Source organism: Amblyomma americanum, chromosome 5 (assembly GCF_052857255.1).
Source record: "Amblyomma americanum isolate KBUSLIRL-KWMA chromosome 5, ASM5285725v1, whole genome shotgun sequence".
Lineage (NCBI taxonomy): Eukaryota > Metazoa > Arthropoda > Arachnida > Ixodida > Ixodidae > Amblyomma > Amblyomma americanum.
Genome location: NC_135501.1, coordinates 41081498 through 41101776, shown reverse-complemented (window position 1 = coordinate 41101776; position 20279 = coordinate 41081498). Strand labels below are relative to the sequence as shown.

Below are 20279 nucleotides of genomic sequence, written 5' to 3'. Positions count from 1 at the left end.
ACTGCTTGGCTTTTCATGGGTAAAGGTGAGTCCCATGCCTTTCCTACCAAACGTATCTAAAACATCAGCTACGGCCTCGTCAAAACTAAAATCACTTTCCTTCAACAGAACCAGGTAGTCATCTACATATCTGAAGACATGAGCTATACGGTCTGAGTCAAAAGTTTCACTCAAAGAGCGGTCAACTTGCGATAAAAAAATAGTAGAAAGAACCGGGGCTACGCAAGAGCCTATGCAAATACCTTGCTTTTGAAGGTAGGTACGATCATTAAATTCAATAAAAGTGGCATTCAGGTAAAGCTCTAGTAATGACATGAAATTGTCCACGTTCAAACCAGTGGCATTTTGAAACGCGGTGATACCATTTCTATCTATACAATCACGCACCGCGGTGAACAGGGGCTGGTGTGGAATAGAATAGAAAAGATCCTTAACATCGATTGAGAAACCGGTCTTAATATTCCTCGCAGACTGAACAAAGGCTATCACTTCATCAGAGTTCTTAGTGGCATAAGGGTCCGCATCTTGCAGAGTCCTGAGGTGCTTGAGCAGGAACTGGCTGACTTCCTTTTGCCATGTGCCCTTTTCGCTAACTATGGTCCGAAAAGGAATGCCGCTCTTGTGGGTTTTTGCGGTGAAAAAAACCGATAAACAATTCCCTTCAGCCTTCCCAATGGCGCCGGCTAGTCTGTGCAGTTGAAGTTCCTCGCAGAGTGACATGGCACTTTTCTTCACTGAAGATTTTTTCACTTCCACTGTCTTAAAAGACTTGGTGACGGCTTCGACTGCCTTTTCGTTGAAAAGGCCTGACGGAATAATGACGAAACCGCTTTCTTTGTCTGCCTCCATAAGCTCGAGCGAATTGGCTTTGAAAAAAGCAACAACCCTTGCGGTGGGATCGGATCGGTGGTTGGGAGTATTCTTTAAAGAAGACAGGCTCCCATCTCCCGGACCATTGCCAAGAATGCACTAAGAAGACAAAGGTCGCCTGTTTTCCCCGATTATCGGACTGTAGAGTATTGCTGAGAAGCCGCGATCAGATTGAACGGGAACTGGTGGAAGCCTATTACATCAGAAAAAAAGGAGATAACTGCATCAGTGATTCGTCTGTAATGCTTCGCCGATCTGAAACGGTTTTCTTAGATAGATTTCTGTAATTGCCTCTTTTCGATTTCTTTTGGTGTTTTCTGTTACACACGTGCTTGTGATTAGCACAGTGGCGCATGGGTAGGCGAAAGTATATTAACGGTCTACGTCAAATAAAGCCTGTTGATAGTAAGCGCTCGTCCCTGTCTACTTCTATGTCCGTGTGTTTTTGTTGCGCCCCTGTGTCCACCTGAAAATTTTATAGTTTTGTTTTTTATGTGATTTGAATTTTGTTTTTGTATTATACATGATCACGTGACTCCTTTGTTTCGCAGTTTTGTCCCCCGTTGCATCGTGCAAGCGTCGTCGCTGATGCCTGGATCTGCGATCTTGCTGTTGCGCTAATTGCTGTAAACTTTGCAGTAATTGCACTGTTTTTTTACCGCATTGTCCAGCCGCAGCTCCGTTGTGCTTTCTTTGTGGCCGTTGCCATATTCTGTGTTGCGCTGGGCGCGCAGTTTCTCCTTGTTTGCTCCGTTGCGCGTTCTTTGTTTGCCAGCGTGAATTGTGTTTGTGTCTGTCGCCGAGGTGCCCTTCTAGGAATGGAGGGACCAAGCGCACCACCCGCAGAATCACCTGTACGAGATAAGTATCAGTGTCCTGTGTGCCAAGCTGAGTTTGTTTTGGAGCAATCTCGAAAGAGGCATGTGCGAAAGCAGCATCCCGAAGCTGCAAGATCTCTCAGTGGTAGTGCGAAAGCCTCCTACAGTTGTGATCAGTGTACTAATGTGTTCGCCCGCCGTGGACAATTGTTGCAGCACCACGAGCAGAATCACGGGTTCGTGTCGAGGCTCAGTACGCATCAGTTCTCTTCCTATTCAGGTGAGGAAGATGCACGTGTTCATGGCGCCATTTTTTTGTGTCTGTGCATGCACGAAAAAAGTGAGCTTGTGTACAAACGCGAGTAGGCTTGCGTTAGAGCGCTCGCGTAGCGTTTACTGCATGCACGAAAGAATTGTAAGCTTGTGTACAAACGCGAGTAGGCTTGCGTTAGAGCGCTCGCATAGCGTTTACTGCATGCACGAAAGAATTGCAAGCTTGTGTACAAACGCGAGTAGGCTTGCGTTAGAGCGCTCGCGTAATGTTCTGCGGAGGAAAAGGGAGCGAAATTTTAAAGCAGGCAGTGGTTTCACAGCAACAGATTAAATCGCTTCCACGTACCTACATAAACGACAGAGGTATGTCGGTCGAGTCACCAACATAGCAGATTTGAAGCTTCACCTTTCCTCCCGCAGCATAGCGTTCTTGACAAGTCGGCCCACGTAAGTACATACCAGTGCATTGCAAATTATATCGCTGGGTAAAGTAAGGAACAAGCACAACAAATGCAGGACTTCCTGGTTTATTCAAACGACGCTGTTCGCATGCACAACCATCGAGTCTGCCACCAGAACAGCAGCAGAAGCTCAGGGTGTATTAGAAAAAAAATAAGCTGACAAATGCAAATGAAGGGGAAACATTATGCACCTCAATGCTTGTGCTTATCTGCTGTGTATTGCTCTGTCCTCTGTAATTTTTAATGCACAACTTGGAGCAACAGTGCACCTCTTCTTTCCGCTTTGGCAAACGCATTATTTTCGAGGGTGAGAACTCGGACACAATGAAGCTACAAGCTTGCGCATATGTCCCTCTTGCTAGGAAATATTTCCCGCAGCTGGCGAAATGATGGTCTTTTCTTTTTGTGAACAGATGACGAAAACATATTGTCCACTAAAAAGTCATCAGTGCTCACTCTGTACTCTTAATGAAAGAGTATGGCTACAATAAGGTGTTTGTCTGGGCTAGTCGGTACATGGTACTAAATGAAGGCACAGCGCACGAAAGGCGGGACTGAGAAAGAGACAAACACAGCGCTGACTTGCGACTGAAAGGCTTTATTGCTCGCACGCAATAAATAGGCGAAAAGGAGCACAATCAACAAAGAACCACATCAGTGATGATTGTCAAAGAACACTACAAAAAAATGCACACAACAAAAAAGCACACAATCACAACCTACACAAGCGAACTTAACTGTTAAGATAGTCAATTTCTTTTTGTGTTAGCGCGACGGAAGGTTTGCTGACGCAGTTGTCAAGTCCCCGGTGAATTAAAAGAGCTTCCACGATTTCCCGCGTACGTTGGTCCTTATGTTTATACAGTATTTTTGTACGGCCGAAAAAAGGAGTGCATTTACAGGATTACAAATACAAATACATTTACAAATAATCTATCATGGTCCATTCATATCACAGATATTTGTGCTTCCGCTTTTCAAAAATTATGCTTTTTGAAACGAAAGCTTGAAAATGCTCCCATTAGAACAAAACTTTTAGCCTATAACACATGCATAAGATCGAGACTGGAATACGCGTCGGTGCTGTGGGATCCCTACACCAAAAAGGACATAGAAAAATTGGAACGCATTCAAAGAAAAGCAGCGAGGTTTATATTTGGAAAATATAGAAGACTAGATTCTCCTTCACTACTCATGCAACAACATAAAATTCCAACATTAGCAATACGCCGGAAAATAAATCGACTTCTGCTCCTTCATAAATTTTTGTCAAGTAAAGTCCCGTTTAAACTTCCAGATTGCATTCAGAAAGCTACCACCAGGCGAACAAGGCACACTACTCAATACACACTGGCTCCGATTTTTGCAAAAACCAATTCTTACCAGAACAGTTTTTTCCCCAAAACAGTGAATGAATGGAACAAACTACCACCGAGCATTTTTGAATCGAATAACTTTCTATCAGAACTGGAAAGTCTTTTTTTTTCCCAGGTAAAGGCGCCTTGATTGCACTGTATTCTTGTACTGTACCATGTCATTTTCTCACTCTTTCTATATTAATGCCTCTTTACGTTGTACTTTTGTATCTTGGACTGATGTCCTTTTTCTTGTATAGTTTTGTTCCAGATTTTATTGTGGACAAGTATTCATTTGTTGCCAGACTTACTGGTGTTGAATTTTTCTTTTGTTTGTGTAGCCTTTTTACTTTGCATTCTTTGTAAAATGCCCCTCCTGCTAGGGCCAAAGCATTGGCCTGCAGTATGGTTAAATAAATAAAATAAATAGATAGCCAATGTATAACCAAATTGCTTTTGGGGGGTGGTTTTAGGGAGCGTTTATGCTCACTTAGGCAATCATTAAGGCAGCGCCCTGTTTGGCCAATATAATATCGCCCACAGGATAGCTCTATCTTATAGACAACATTTTTACGGCACTGCACATAGGGTGATTCGTGATTTTTTCCGCATTCGGCAGGGGGAGGTCCTTCACGGTTTACGGTTTTACACAAGCGCAGTTTGTTCGGGGCAGAAAAGATCACTCTGACACCGGCTTTTCCTGCAATTCTTTTCAGGTTATGTGATACCTTGTGCACATAAAGTATCACCGCATAGTTTCGGTTTTCTGCTGCAAGCGAACTCGTTTTTGTTCTGAATTCGGCAAGAATTTTCTCCGCTACAGCACGCAGGATGTGGTCTGGAAAGCCGGCCTTTTTCAGCCTCATGATCTGGCTTCTGATGCTAGATTGCATTTGATGGGAACATGACCTGGAAATGGAATTTTTGAGGGCGGCTGTCACGACACCTCGTTTTACTATTTTTGAATGAGAGGATGAGTAAGACAGAAGAAGCCAGATCATGAGGCTGAAAAAGGCCGGCTTTCCAGACCACATCCTGCGTGCTGTAGCGGAGAAAATTCTTGCCGAATTCAGAACAAAAACAACGAGTTCGCTTGCAGCAGAAAACCGAAACTATGCGGTGATACTTTATGTGCACAAGGTATCACATAACCTGAAAAGAATTGCAGGAAAAGCCGGTGTCAGAGTGATCTTTTCTGCCCCGAACAAACTGCAGCGCTTGTGTAAAACCGTAAACCGTGAAGGAACTCCCCCTGCCGAATGCGGAAAAAATCACGAATCACCCTATGTGCAGTGCCGTAAAAATGTTGTCTATAAGATAGAGCTATCCTGTGGGCGATTTAATATTGGCCAAACAGGGCGCTGCCTTAATGATTGCCTAAGTGAGCATAAACGCTCCCTAAAACCACCCCCCAAAAGCAATTTGGTTATACATTGGCTATCCTGTAAATGCACTCCTTTTTTCGGCCGTACAAAAATACTGTATAAACATAAGGACCAACGTACGCGGGAAATCGTGGAAGCTCTTAATTCACCGGGGACTTGACAACTGCGTCAGCAAACCTTCCGTCGCGCTAACACAAAAAGAAATTGACTATCTTAACAGCTAAGTTCGCTTGTGTAGGTTGTGATTGTGTGCTTTTTTGTTGTGTGCGTTTTTTTGTAGTGTTCTTTGACAATCATCACTGATGCGGTTCTTCTGTTGATTGTGCTCCTTTTCGCCTATTTAATGCGTGCGAGCAATAAAGCCTTTCAGTCGTAAGTCAGCACTGTGTTTGTCTCTTTCTCAGTCCCGCCTTTCGTGCGCTGTGCCTTCATTTAGAGTATGGCTACTTTCTGCATGATATGTATATTGTATCTGCAGGTTACTAATACAAATACGAAACTTATTTTGAGGCAGAAGCCTTGCTTGCTCTATGGAGCGAAAACTTGTGTGTGTTAAAGTTCAATGGTAACCATAAAAGATGGCGAACTCGTGCAACCTGGCATGTAGCCGTTAGATTAATGATTGGCTGCGGGAGGTTGCTCGAGAGGGACAACCTGCTGTTGAGTTGAGGAAAGCCGGACCAGCGACCGGTTTATTGACTGGGCAGGCGAACATTGCCCAGAACGAGCTCGCGCGGCTCGCACAGCATGCATCACGTGATCGCAGCCAGGCGCGTTCTCGCTCTAGCCCTATGCAGTGGCTACACTACTGCCTACAACACCTGTATCGCACAAATTCCACCAGTGGCAGCATCTGCCATCCCATGGCACTAGGGCACCACTTAACTGCTGTACCACTGTGCTAGCCGTAACATGAGGACTCCCAGGAAAGTAGACTAATCTGCATATATGGGCATTAACCCACTAGCTATCGCATCATACCCTTATAATGGCGCCGAGCATGGGCTGTGGTACGGCGGCGACTGTCTTCAAGAGGTTAGCGTGCAGGTCACAAGGGGTGCAGCAGTGTTTTGGTGGTGGCTATGTAGAGCCATGCTATAGTGCCTAGAATATCCTACTAGTGTGTCGAGCGGAGCGCTCTCCTAATGGGAGAGGGTGGCAGCTCGCGCGATGCCTGCCAACTTTGGCCGCGAGGGGCACTGCTCGTCGTAAAGGTGCCGTCGCTACCGGACATGCCGCAATCGCTGCAGTTGCGTTGGTCGTGCGCGGTGTGGATTATAACATTTTGGTCGCATCTGCGCTTTTTTCTGTTGTTTTTTCCGTGCTGTTCCATGTGAGGGAAAACCACAGCAACTAATGATGGTAAAGTCGAAGCATCAAGGCCGGGAAAAAACATGTTTCGTGCCGCTCCGTTGGAGTGGCTACCGGTCGAATCCGAGCAAGGCTTCCATGTTCTGTGTGTCCTCGGACCCAACACGGCTTGCGGAGTGGGAGCGGCTGATCAAAAGACAGGACCGCAACTTGACTCCAGCGTGTGTTTTCTGCGAGAAACATTTTGGAGACTGCTACATCTAGAGACGGAGAACGGTGTCGTCAACGAGCTCGCCAGATAGACAACGTCTCACGCCCGATGTCATGCCAGCAGTATTCGACAGCTATCCGAAATACCTTCTGCCTAAGAAGACATCGAAAAGAAAAGTGAGGAACCTGTATGACCAACCTGTCACTAAACGGCAAATGCGCAGTGCCGGTGGAGGACCGCCAAGCACGCTCGACGATGCTTCCGACGGGCCGGCAGCAACAGAGCAGCCCAGTGATGCCCGCAGCAGCAGATGGGTTGTATTGCTATTGAAGATCAGCATCCGTTGGACTCAATTTGTATTCCTGCAACCTGGACCAAAATATCTGAAGCACCTGCTGGCTCTGTAGCCTACGCACGTTATGGAGCGGAAAAAAAAAACAACTTTGCCGCTTTGTATATAGAAAGAATGGTAACATTTGGAAGCTTGATGCCAGAACGCAGCCTTGTGGTCGCTACAGTGTATTTTCTCGGAAAAGAACAAAGCAAGCGCGTGCTTACAACAAGCTCCGTTTTTATCTGTTTTACTGTATTCCAGATTTGTAAGTAAGAATCATTGGTACAATTACCATTTTATTTTGTTCCATTACAAAGGGAAGCTCAAGCTCATACACACCTGCATAAGTTGTATGAAGCAAGCTGTGATTTGCAAATAAAACACATCAGTAGTGAGACCTATTCCAACTGCTTGTGTTGATCGTCGCATGCGATTTTTGAAGACGGACCCTGTGGTGGGAAAGAGCGAGAGTGCCCTGCTTTTCTTTTACCTATATGCAACGCCATTCCGGGTTTGATGTTCTGCTCGCCATTGAGAATTAATGGGGGCCACGACTCTGTCTTTCCACCTGGACAGAGCTAGCCGAGCGCTGACTCCGCATGAAGGTGTATACGATATCCATTGCCCGCGATCGCGATGCGTGGATCGCAACTACTTGTGTTCCCCCCATTTGCCTAGGCCCGCACTTCATTCCAGTCAGCGAATCATCATTGTTTTTAGCAGAATTAGATCGCCATTTAAAATATCGTTCCCATATTTCTGGCATTAAATGGAAGATAGCATGTGGCTTAAGAATTCTCATCAGAACTCGCCCTTACTTTAATCAGTCTGTACTTTTAACCTTGTATAACTCATTCATACATTCCCATCTCTCTTATTGTATAACATGCTGGGGTGACACCTACAATACTCATTTGACATCGTTACAAGTAGTTCAAAATCAAGCAGTCCGAATACTAACACACAGCCCCTTCGATTTTAATGCTCAATCTTTACTCAATTCACTGCGAATTCTCTCCGTACCTCAACCTGTCCAACATAACCTTGGTATCTTCATATACAAAGTAATTAATGAACATATTTCATTTCAATCCATCCCAAGGCCAGAGCTCACCAACACCAGCACCACGAGATTTGCGATTAACAGGAACCTAATTCTGCCTCAAGTACGCACCAATTATGGGAAGCAAAAAGTTTATTTTTCATCATTCTCCTTATGGAATACCTACCGGTGGAATTAAAAAACACTAAACCTGTATGTAAACTTAAAAATGAACTAAAAGCCCCGCCGCGGTGGCTCAGTGGTTAGGGCGCTCGACTACTGATCCGGAGTTCTCGGGTTCGAACCCGACCGCGGCGGCTGCGTTTTTATGGAGGAAAAACGCTAAGGCGCTCGTGTGCTGTGCGATGTCAGTGCACGTTACAGATCCCCAGGAGGTCGAAATTATTCCGGAGCCCTCCACTACAGCACCTCTTCTTCCTTTCATCTTTCACTCCCTCCTTTATTCCTTCCCTTGTGGTGCGGTTCAGGTGTCCAACGAATATATGAGACAGATATTGCGCCATTTCCTTTCCCCCAAAGAACAATTGTTATTATTAACTAAAAGCGTTAATAGTTAACAATAGCTGTTAGACAAGCTACCACATTTTAGAATTATAAGGTGTTACATCAGATGTACACCACATGCTTTTAATATGTGCACTATTTTTCCTATCGCCAATTTGCTGTTCAGTTTTTCGCTTTTTTAGTAATATTGTAATTTATAAGTAGTACTGAATAACTGTATAACTATAAACACTGTATAACTTCTATTTTCATTATTCTGCTTGGTTGTTCTATATGCCTACTCACCCCTGTGTATAATATGTGTGTTGCCGCGGAAATATTTAACGGCAAGATTGTTTCATCAGCTTCTTATTACTACTGCTATGTTTGCATTTATTTTAGCATTTTGATAAACAATATAGGAGGTCCCAGTACTGTCGCTGACTATGGGACGTCCTTCTGTATACATTTATCCAGGCTGTATTTCCTTCTTGTGTAAATAAACATGATTCTGATTCTGACTGGCCCCTAGTCGAATAAAATATTGATCGGAAGTTTCCATGTAGCAATAATGAGTCCGGACCATACTCGATCGTTCAATCACAACAACGTAATGCGGCCAAAGCATCACCTTTCGTTGCTTATTTCAAGTTGGGTACCTAGCTGAACATTAAGCAGTCAATATGACTTCTGCTTAAGTCCTTCCGTGGCTCACAACAAAGAATAAACGAATAAAAATTTAGCAAACTGGACCGGTGGTACGTGTCAAACGCTTCGGCGAGCGCTGTTTCAGTCCAGGACTTTCTCCTGGTAATGCCAGGCCGGTAAGATTATCTGCAGCCATTAGTGTTTTTATGCCAAAAGTGCTCTCAAAGCGTTCAGAGATAGGCTTTCGTAGTGAAAAGCGCAGCGCACCAACGCCAGACTTGCCGCACCTACGCTACCTCGGCAGCGAACGCGGCGTGGTGGCACCTTAGCGACTGCCAGCGCCACCACGCGGTGGCTGCAGGAAGGCATTACCGCAGCGACCACGCGAGCGCGCACCCTCGGCACACTAGCAAGTATATTCTAGGCACTATAGCCATGCAGATGTACAATTGCCGGCTGCATGGCATCTGATTACATCACGCCGTTCACTAACAGTCTTAAGTGTGTGCGTCTTTTTAATGTGGTAGCGTTGAAGGTCCCATTGTCAAGAAATTGCGGTGTTGGTGTTGTTGGCATTGTAAGCGAAAAATCACGAGTATGACTCTGGAAAGTAGTCCCCAGGGAGCAATCTAGGAGGCAGGTGGCCCATCTATACGTCACGTGACTTTGTGGCATCCTCAAAGCCTGCCTGCCCAATGCAAACTGCCCACCTTGGCAGGTGGCAGCTAAATGAACGATTGGTATTTGAGAAGAGGCCTGGGTCATTTAAGACCTGCAGCTGGGAGCAGCTGCCATTGCAGGACAGTGGTGAACTGCTTATCCGCTGCGCCACTACACTATGCTGCCAAAATTTTTTTTGGCAGCATAGTTAATCATGTTCTTAGCTGCCATATGAGGATAAAACAAAAAATTTGCAATAAATGCATTTTGACGGCAAGCACCGAATTACGAGAACACTTCTTGCTGTTTTCCTGCCCATTCATGTAGTCCCAGCAAGTAGAACACAAAGTAAAGAAAAATGACAAGGTACTGACTGATGTCCATGCTGCACACGTATGAACACGCTGTTGCACCGAGTGGTGATGGCCACTGTGGCTTGATGGGCCTGCTTCTTGTGGCACAGGTATTCTGCACTAAAATACATGATTGGCAAACAAGCTCTGGTCGCACTTTTGGCTGTGGTATCAAGATCTAAATAGTTCTTGCACCATGATCTCAAGGCAGGATGTGAATTGTTCTTTGTTAAGAAAAATTTCAAGCCAGCTGAACACAATGTTAAACATTGCACCAGAACCCTTTCCGTACGTAGGTTATGTGCGGCTTGAATTCCAGCAGTCCTGCATTGTGCGGGACCCCAACACCTAGGTTCTCGTTAAGTTTCTGGGACATCTTTTTGCCTTTTGAAAGTTCAGCCAAAACGGTCTTTGGCTGAACCGTATGTCGCCTGAAAAGAAATTTGTGTTCGACAAGCTGTACTAGGTGCAAATCGGACACAGAAAGGAGTGCCACAAAGAATACGACGAGGTGGATTTATGTTCCAACGTTGTGAAAGGTACAGAAGTAGTCCATGCGTAAAAATAAAGGGAGGTGTGTTACTCCGCACTTGTTCAGTGACCGAGTGGTCTAAGGCATGAAAAAGTGACAGTGTGTCGTCAGCAGTAAGAGTGCATTTAATTGGGTTCATGACGAATGTGGGATGTAGTAATCTTCGATATTGTTATTGCCCTACTCATGGTTTACATAAACAAGAACGACACATACAGACAGGGCATCGGGTAATCTGGCGGCGCATTGCTCCAAGTGCAAAAACTGTAAGCCATTGCTTGATAGCACCGCTGTCATCCTGCGATCCCAAGATAAAATGCAAAGGGAGCTTTATGAAGCATTTTGCATGACGTCTGAGAAGGAAGGCACTTGCGTAAGCGACCCTTCGGTAGAAGTGAAAAGACTGCATCCTCCACACATGCCTGTCAGCAGAAGATTAGACAACTCATCTCCATGAAGCTACCTGTTTTTGTGTCCCTTCTTTTCTCATCTTAACATTTCATATAAAACGAATTTCCCACGCAATAAAATCAGTTGATAGTTTGTGCCCTGTCTGTATGTGTCGTTCTTGTTTGTGTAAACCATGAGTAGCGCAATAGCAATGTCAAAGATTACAAACCAACTAGGCCCATTTGAAGCTCTTCTTGGATGTAGTAAGCCTGCAGGCAAAGCATTTCCTATGTTATAGTGTCTACTACTATTTGGTCGTGGGTGTAGGCAGCGCAAACAAGAGCGCTAGCTTTGATTGCGTTGCACTTGATGTATGAAACAGAGTATAGTCATGAAGCATAAATGGCTGTCGGCCTGCTACGAGCGTGGCTTGTCCAAGTCCTCGGGTAGCTCCAAGTCCTCGGAGGGGGTGTAGCTTGAAAGCAGTAAAACATCACAATGCTCGCTACGCCACAAGTTATCAATGTGCAAGCAGAGTCTCAGGTGCAGGCATCCCTGGTGAAAAACGGGGTTTCATATCTGTTCGGTACCCGCCACGGTGGCTCTGTGGTTAGGGCGCTCAACTCCTGATCCGGAGTTCCCGGGTTCGAACCCAACTGCGGCGGCTGCGTTTTCATGTAGGGAAAACTCTAAGGCGCCCGTGTGCTGTGTGATGTCTGTGCACGTTAAAGATCCCCAGCTGGTCGAAATCATTCCGGAGATCTCCACTGCAGCACCTCTTTCTTCTTTCACTCTCTCATTTATCCCTTCCCTTACGGATGCGTTTCAGATGTCCAAGATATACTAGACAGATAGTGCGCCATTTCCTTTCCCCAAAAATCAATTATTATTATTATTATATCTGTTCGAGCGGTTTTTCATATGATGTGGTAGGTTACGAGTGTTTACTACGAGTGTGTGTGAGATACTAGAGGCACAAATTAAGAGATTAGTGATTAAATTAGTAGCAAAATGCGTGTATACGAACAAGGTTTCGCAAGGTGAGGTGCAGACAGTGGCCATTAATGCTGTTGCATCATACCCTTAAACGGTAACTGAAAGGGGGTAAAAATAAATGATGGTAATGATGTATACTGAATCACGTATCATCCTTCCGTGAAAATTTTTCATCTAGGCTCTGTAGCTCTACAGATATCTGCAATTAAATATGACCTCTGCGTTTTCCCTCTCAAATCATACGCAGAGTGAAGTTAAGAAATAATCACATTATAGACATGTGCTGCACTCCACCCACAAAGCATTCATTACCAGGTAACTCTGCACACTTGGTTATTTTTTTAAGAGTGTTAGCTCTTACTACTTCCAATTGCTTGTTTCGTGTCTGCTCTCAGATTTCAAGATGCGGGGCTAAATCGCGTGATCATAGCTGTAACACCTCAATTCAGCAAAATGTGACACCCCACTACGTGACCGCGCGCACGTGCAGTTGCTGAGCCGGCACAGCGGCTGGATTACATCCTATACTGGCGTTCTGCTATGTGTGTACCGTCTGAGCGGGCGCCATAACTGGTGCCACTTGGGATCACCATTGGTGAAAAATCGTGGCCCGCCTGTTTGGCACAGAGGGTTCGGAGTGTGGTAAACAGAATGGCATGATTCGGCACACAAAGTTGTTAGTTGAGTTTAAACCCGGTGTGTGTGGGGGATTCGTACCCATAACCTTTGGTCTTCGAAACCATAATGGAGGCAGCCTTTAGAAGGCCGTGGTGGGTGAACCAGTGGTTGCAGAGGGATGCGAGCGGCACCAAACGAATCATCGTTGCTTGGTGTACACATTGGTATCGAAATTTGTCGAAAGCTTAGGTGAAAGCAACTTAGCTAATGCTCTTCATTTGATTTCGCATTGGTAAATCATTGTTTAATTTTTCTCTTTGCCGCCTGCTGCCCCACTGCGGTTAGAAAGCAAACGAGAGTGTGAAGGGCACACAATGCATTCTGCCAGGGCCAGGCAAGCACCTCGCCTTCTTCGCTGCGGCTCTGGTGAACTAGTGACAGCGTTCCCTGACTGCCGTGCTGTGCAAAAGCTGGGATTTTTAATGATGTGTTGTAAACAGTCAGCTTCTTTTTGAGGACTTGAGTGTACCATGCACACCCAGGTGGTATATCCTGTACATAATTGCACGCATTTCATAGCCACCTTGTTAAACACTGTCGGGGACCCTTTAAAGGTAGACGTGAAGCGTCCCCCCTTTTTTAAGTGGGGCTTATTGTCCCAAGGCAACTCTAGCAATGAGGGACGACACAGTGGAATACTGATAATTTCTGCTGTCATGGTATCTCGCCTTTCACGTCTACTAAAATGTGGCCACTATCGCTGGCATCGAGTCAGCCTTGCCCAGTGCCCTAAGCACTGAACCATCACGGCAGGGCTGGACATGCTTTTCAGCCAAACACCATTATTTAAAGATAAGCATTTCCAGCGGCATATCCAAGTGTCATATCCACTACCTATAGATTAAGAGAAATTTTGCCCGCACGTCAGTGTGTAACGGAATTTTTTTTCAAGCACTATGCATTCAGTGCAATAGTACCTGTAGTTGATGCAAGGATTTCTGGTGTACTTAACAGTTATATGGTGGTTGCCTTTAGTATATTGTGCTGTATTCCTGTGTTTTCAGATTTTGATTTCTCATAGCTTGCATTAGGTTGCTAGACTTTTGAAACGTATGGCAGCCATAACTCATACAACTGTACTGCACTGCTTTTAAAGGACAAGGTAGGTTATAGTTAGTAACATCAGAGAGTTAAAATGTGTCACATATGAAGTCAAGCAGGTGCTGGGGTAGGTGGGCCTTGAGCGCTCACTTTAGCCCATGTTCTGATGGCTGCCTTACATCTTGAACTTCAGCTAAAGGGTTAGCAAATCAAGTTTGCTCAGTGTATAATATGTCTTCATTAAATATGTGCATTTGTATTTTTGTTTCAGGGTCAGGGATTCCATGTGCCTACCTGCTCTCAAAAAGTACTACGGAGGAAACTATGGTTGCTTTCTTTCAGGCAATCAAAGACAGACTTGGTGAGGCACTTTGCACTGAGCTCTTCATGTCAGATGATGCGCCAGCATATTACAATGCTTGAGGGAAGAGAGTCAACCAACCACGGCCGCCAACCAAAGTGACCTTCACACCGCTGCAGCATAAAGAAGCATTGGCAGAGTGGTGTGTGAAAGTGCGTGAGGTTTCCGGGTGAGGTGACTGGGGCAAAAGAGAGCGTCCACGAGAGTCAACTTTTTTAGCTGGCAAGATTGACCGCAACCACGACCACCAACCATATTCACCTGCACTCCACTGCAACAGGAAGGCCAAGGAGTGGCAAAGTTGTGTGAAAGTGTGCCACTGCCAAGCACTCCTGGGACTATTAAGATGGTGACGACACCACATCTCCCTTGACAACTTGTTTTCTGTTCCGAAAGGGCCACTGCCTTTGAGAACCGCTGTGTTGTGTGCATGGACTGCCGCTGCACCGCGATCATTGTATGTGTGTTTTTAAATTCGTATTCAGTGCGAACGTTTCGGTTCATTCTAATTATTATCTGACATCCTTAATCCTAACCACTAGTGTATGTGTTCAATTTGCATCTAGTTCAGCGGCAGACTGTAAATGTATATAGTGCTCGCTGTCATCCGTAATTGTGATCACTTGTACGTATGCAGATTACACACATACAAATGATTACAATTACGGATGATAGAGAGCACTATATACATCTTTTTACAGTATCTATCGCATGGCAGTCTTTGATTAATGTAGTATGGTTTTTGATTTGCCTGCGTGTGTGTCTTCATAAAAATATACGTGTTGTTTTTACCTGAATTTGTGGCTGTGTCCCATTCACAACGCGTCAAACTCCACCCCCTTCCGGCCTGGTTTGGCAAGGTGGTTCGCATTTCTGCTGAGCTGCGAGAGCACATATGCATGGTAGGAACACAGGTCAGCATATTCACAAATGCCTTCATTCTGCCTCACACTCAGGCTTGCAAGTGGAAGGTTTGCTGTGCACTTTTGTGACGCCTATACGTGTTTAGTTGAAGGCAAGGATGAGTCACTACCGAGAGTACTTGAATTGGAGTCCAGTTTGATTGGTAGAAGCTCAGCTGGCCACCTGTTGTGCAACCAATTACAGGCTTTCTTTGGCTTACAACATTCAGGATGTCTTTTTCACCATCTTCCCCGCATGATAAAGGTGCATTAGCGGTTTCAGAACAAAACTTATACACTTCGATATTTATCAAAAACGTAACCTTCACGCATGGTTGTCAGCCTCAGTGATTCGAGACTCCTTTTTGCTTATTTCGTCATGACACTTGTACTTGCGAGACTGGCCTCTAAAGAGGATGTAGGCTGTGTAGCTCTACAGGTATCTGCAATTAAAAACGACCTCTGTGTTTTCCCTCTCAAATCACACACTAAGGCAGTTTAAAAAATAATGGGACAGAGCAGCGCCCTGTACAAATGCCTCGCACAACTTCGGGCTCCAACAGAGCTGGTCTGAAAGATTGTAGTCAAGCAAACCGATGATGAAGCAATCTCGGAACAAGCCTATCTTCAGTAGCAGATGGTGCGTACTCTTAGTGCTTAACCACTATGGACAGCACTGCAAAAAGAAAAAAAAAACAAACGGTCTCGCCCAGCTGCTCCATCCGGCAGTGGAAACAGGCAGATTCATATAGCTTGAGTGGATGTACGAAGTGGTCGGTGAATGCCTTCTCGACAACTGATGTGGCCATAAAGTCTACTTCAGCCTGCAATGTCAATGCAAGAACTGTTCTTGCGTGCAGCCCCATGCAGTGGAGCATGGACTTCGAAACCTTTACTGCAGGATATTCGTCGTGTCGACCTTTAACATCCAAGGCATACTGCACCTTTATTGAGAGCACTCTTGTAAAGCCCTTTAAAAACGATAAATGTATATTAGCTTCGTGAGGCATTCATGTCACGAAGTGCTTTACATATGAATACAATAAGCTTCATAAGCCAAGTGTTGCACCAAGCAGAAATGTTATTAATGTCACACTTAAGAAAAATAGTATCGGATGGGGTGCACAGGTCTCGGGCTGTTTGCCAATGATTGCGACATACTAATAGATGATGTTATGACATCACGATGATAATATAGATTATGAAGAGAGGTCCTAATACAGGCCGTTGAGGAACACCTGATGTTATGATGACAGATTAGTTATTGTTATTAGCTGTAGTGCATGCGATCACACAAAAACAAGCCTTTTTAATAGGTCATTCTATACATTTAGTTTACTAATTCTTAAAGGGACATTGAGGAGAAATCGAAGGTGGCTTGCATAGACAGAATACCAGGGTCTGTATTCAGAGTTTGTGTCACAATAAAAAGCGTCATATTCTGCCGCAGCGGCCACACCTGATTAACTGCAATGCCTGCAAGATGTCCACACTCCCTGGCCTGGCAAGCCCGCCATCAAAGACTAACCTTCGTCAGCGTCGTCGCAAGGAAGGTGAGGACAACCCTTCCCATCAAGCAGCACTGCCTTGAGTGGCTGAAAGAATCCCAAAAATCAGATTGTGTGTGCTTGTATCTCCAAGAACTCTGCACAAAAGGCCTTCTCGACGAGATTTACCCGTTGAAGTGAGATCCTTCTACGAGCGTCGTCAACAGCTCGCAGTAGAGGACGATCTGCTACTCTACGCAGCCTGTGTTGTTGTCCCACTCATATGCAGGAAAGAAATTTTGGGCCTTTTGCACGGTCATTTTGGTCACTTTACTGACATGCAAGTTCCAATTACGCTTCACATGCCAAGTACAGAGCACGCGTTTCAAAGGTGGAATGTGTGAGTACACACAAGTCAAGCAACACTTCACAGCCTATTACAGAAGTTTTCGCTTTCATAAGCACATACGGCAACGATCCGAGAGCATAGACGTCACGCATTCTACTTTGCCCTGCGTTCGATGGTAAGGAAGCTGTAACTTTGGGTCTTTAACTGTCGAGGACAGGCTGGAAATTGACGGCTTTGTTGTTGGCCTGCTCGACGCCAAGTTTTCAGAACAGCTGTGTCGCATGCCAGATCTGACTCTTGACAAAGCATTTTTGCATGCTTGCTTGCACAAGGACGCACAGAAGGAAAGAAAGGAAAGGGCACAAGATGGGTCTCTGACTGTGCACGCAGGCACGTGCATCACAAATCCATTCCAACAGAGACGTCAAAAAACATAGAAGAAGCTTTGCAACTTTTGTGGACCCGAAACTCATGTGCATGCCTTCTGCCCTGTGCACAATGCCGTATGTAGGTTTTGCAAAAAGAAAGGACCTTATGAGAGCGTCTCTGCAAACCTGTCCGTCTCGCCAAGCAACGCTTATCTCCAAGACACTTGCACGCAATGTCTGTCCCACCAAGGCGGAAAAGACTTGACACGAAGTTTGTGCGCATGAAGGTCAACAGACTTCCTCCCATATTTAAAGTGGACCAAGGTGCAGAAGTGACTGCAGTTCCCGACACCTTTCCAGGCTTTCCGTCGCTGCTGGGTCCATAATCCTCATCCGACGTCGTCTTTACCCTTGCACATCCTTTAAGGCTTTAGGCATATCACCAGCAGCCAGATTCCCACAGTCAAAAGCTGAGGTGGACAGGATGGCGTGGACCGTCAAGGACCTGGTGCACAAGGCGGACAATGTTTTCCTCGCACTGCTTGTCTACCAGAAAATTCCTGGCGTCAGTGAACTAAGCACAGCACAACTTCTCATAGGCAGACGCGCACCAGAGTTCCTAAAACATCAAGGAGCTTGAACCAGGCTGGCCCTTGTCTAAGTCTTTTAATCTGAGCGATCAAGCTAATAGGAAAAGGAATTCACCTCAGGTACAGTGCCCACTTCTGACGAGTGGGCAAGTTCGGGTGCATGGCACATAACCCTGCGATGGTTCTGGGACCAGTTCAACATCCCCCAGCCGTATGTAGTGGAGGACCTGAATAACGTTCTTCAATGCTACAGGTTATTCCTCATCCCACTGTTCAATGTCCGAGGGTCCTGCCAAACGTGTTACTGGAATGAACCCGAGAGGAAGCCATCAAGGAGTGAGACTAATACAGCAGGGACGCAGGTAGTTCTTTGCCCAACTTCATGGCTTCACCCCTGTCACAACCTTCAAGTTCACCCTTTTGAGTGTCAAGATTTGGACAACTGATTTGGAGGCCTATAAGACTGAACTTGTGCTTGTGTAGTGCTGAGCATAGAGTGCATTTTTGTTCCTTTCTTAAACAAGGGGGGATGTAGTGTGTGTTGCACTAGGTGGCCTCACTGCTTTCTCGGCTACATATGCCATGTGCAATAAAGCTTTGGGCCTTTTCCCCGCTAACCAGCATGGTGTGTGGTTCATGCTTGTGGAAGCACATCCCCTACAATCACGTCAGAAGATGCAGAAGAGCGAGAGCACAAGTGCTCCAGTCACACAGGGGGCAGGCAAAGCAATGAAGCTGCGTCACAGCGTCACTGCATCCAAAAATTTGTCCGGACACTCATTCAACCACTGGAGAGGAACTGGATGTCTGCTTCATCCTTCAGATAGCAAAAAATGCAGTCAAGCCTTGTTAGAACGAAACGATTTATGATGAAATGATGGATTTAATATAGCAATGGCTTTGAACCCTCTTTGAACCAGCCATAGGAATCCACGTATCTGGCGCCAATTTTTTTACTAAGTGAACTTTTCCTACCATTGCACACTGTAGTCCGCTGCGGTTGCCTAGCAGTTATGGTGCTCGACTGCCGACTCGAAAGGCGTGGGTTCGACCCCGGTCGCAACGGTCGAATTTCGATGGAGGCAAAATTCTAGAGGTTCGTGTGCTGTGCGATGTCAGTGCACGTTAATGAAGCCCAGGCGGCAGAAATTTCTGGAGACCTTCACGACGGCAGCCCTCATAGCCTTAGTCGCTTTGGGACAAACCCACAGCAAACCAAACCATTGCACATTGTGTTGAAAAGCATTTGTAATACATACGGAACCTGGTATAGTGGCAACGACATTTGTGAAAGCGTATTGCAAAGTTCTGCGCAAGCTATGGCTGCATGAAAAGATTCACCTTGTGCTAACACACAGCATTACACGGTTGTGAGGCACTGCTATTTTAGATAAAGATGTGGCCGCACTACACATTTAAAAGCCAGTTTGTCATTCACAGGGACACAGCTTAGAGGTTTCACAGATTCTTCATATCATTACCAACTATTTTTTCCTTTCATATAGTTCTGGCTCACCAATGCCTGGCATAATGAAGTAGGCAAACAGTTTAATGGATGTGAATAATGCTTGCCACGATGGGTTTGTCACGAAGGTACACATTGGATATAAGTGATGCCAACGAGGAAAGCTTTAAATTAATTTAAGAGCCACACCAATGGCAAATTCAATGAAGTCTAAATGGAAAAATGCCTCGGTGCTGGGCAATGTCAGTGAACACGCACTTGATGCTGCAGACTCCACAGAGCAGATGCAGCTCAGAAACACATCAGGAACAGGTCTCACTGCCACCAAGTTACTCATCAAAACCTTGCAATCCCTGCACTGCCCATTGCTGTAAGTACTGCAGGCTGTAGTGCAGGTCCTATGGCCTGCAGTACTCATAGCATCCCCCATGCCGGTGGCCCTTGGATCCGCACTGATGGCACTGGTGGACGATATACCTGGCAGGTGCACCTGAGAACGGTGCCAGGATGCCCGCTCCATAGAATTTTGCAAGGCCCCTGACCAAGACCTCCGCCAGCTCCTCGCTACCTTCGCCAGCTGACAGGTGATGGCCATCAGCGGCGAAAATGTGCCTCTTGGGTGCCTTCACTGCATCCAGCAAGCGATGCTGAAAACAAAATGAGATATGTTGATAAATAAGGCAGCTTGAGCAAGCATGACATCCTAACAGCATAGAGCTACAATAAGTATTTCGGCTTTCTGGCACAGCTTTCCAGTAAACAATGCATAAAGAATGTAGAAAGAATGCATCCACACAAATGCAGTGCTCAATGAAAACCAAATTACAATGCCGTAATTAATCTATGGCAGGTAACCAGGCTCACACACAAGGATAAGAACAGACCCAGATGTCCT

At 45.5% G+C, this 20279-nt stretch overlaps 1 protein-coding gene and 1 long non-coding RNA gene across 4 annotated transcripts in view; one reads left to right on the top strand and one right to left on the bottom strand.

Annotated features, from left to right (window-relative positions):
• The first annotated feature begins 1336 nt into the window (after positions 1-1336).
• On the top strand, positions 1337-15020 carry LOC144132406 (uncharacterized). Its single transcript, XR_013314800.1, has 2 exons — positions 1337-1968; positions 14134-15020. It is a non-coding gene; the product is annotated as an uncharacterized LOC144132406 (long non-coding RNA).
• Positions 14843-20279, bottom strand: part of LOC144132405 (uncharacterized) — a 273566-nt gene continuing 268129 nt past the window's right edge. The window contains exons 2-3 of one of the 3 annotated variants that reach the window (XM_077664798.1): positions 19862-20031; positions 14843-15104 (exon numbers count right to left, since the gene is read on the bottom strand). In XM_077664798.1, coding sequence (XP_077520924.1) covers positions 14843-15104; positions 19862-20031 — 432 coding nt within the window. Of the gene's footprint in view, positions 15105-15144; positions 20032-20279 lie in introns of those variants that run through there. The other 2 variants (XM_077664805.1, XM_077664803.1) reach the window with 2 other exon arrangements.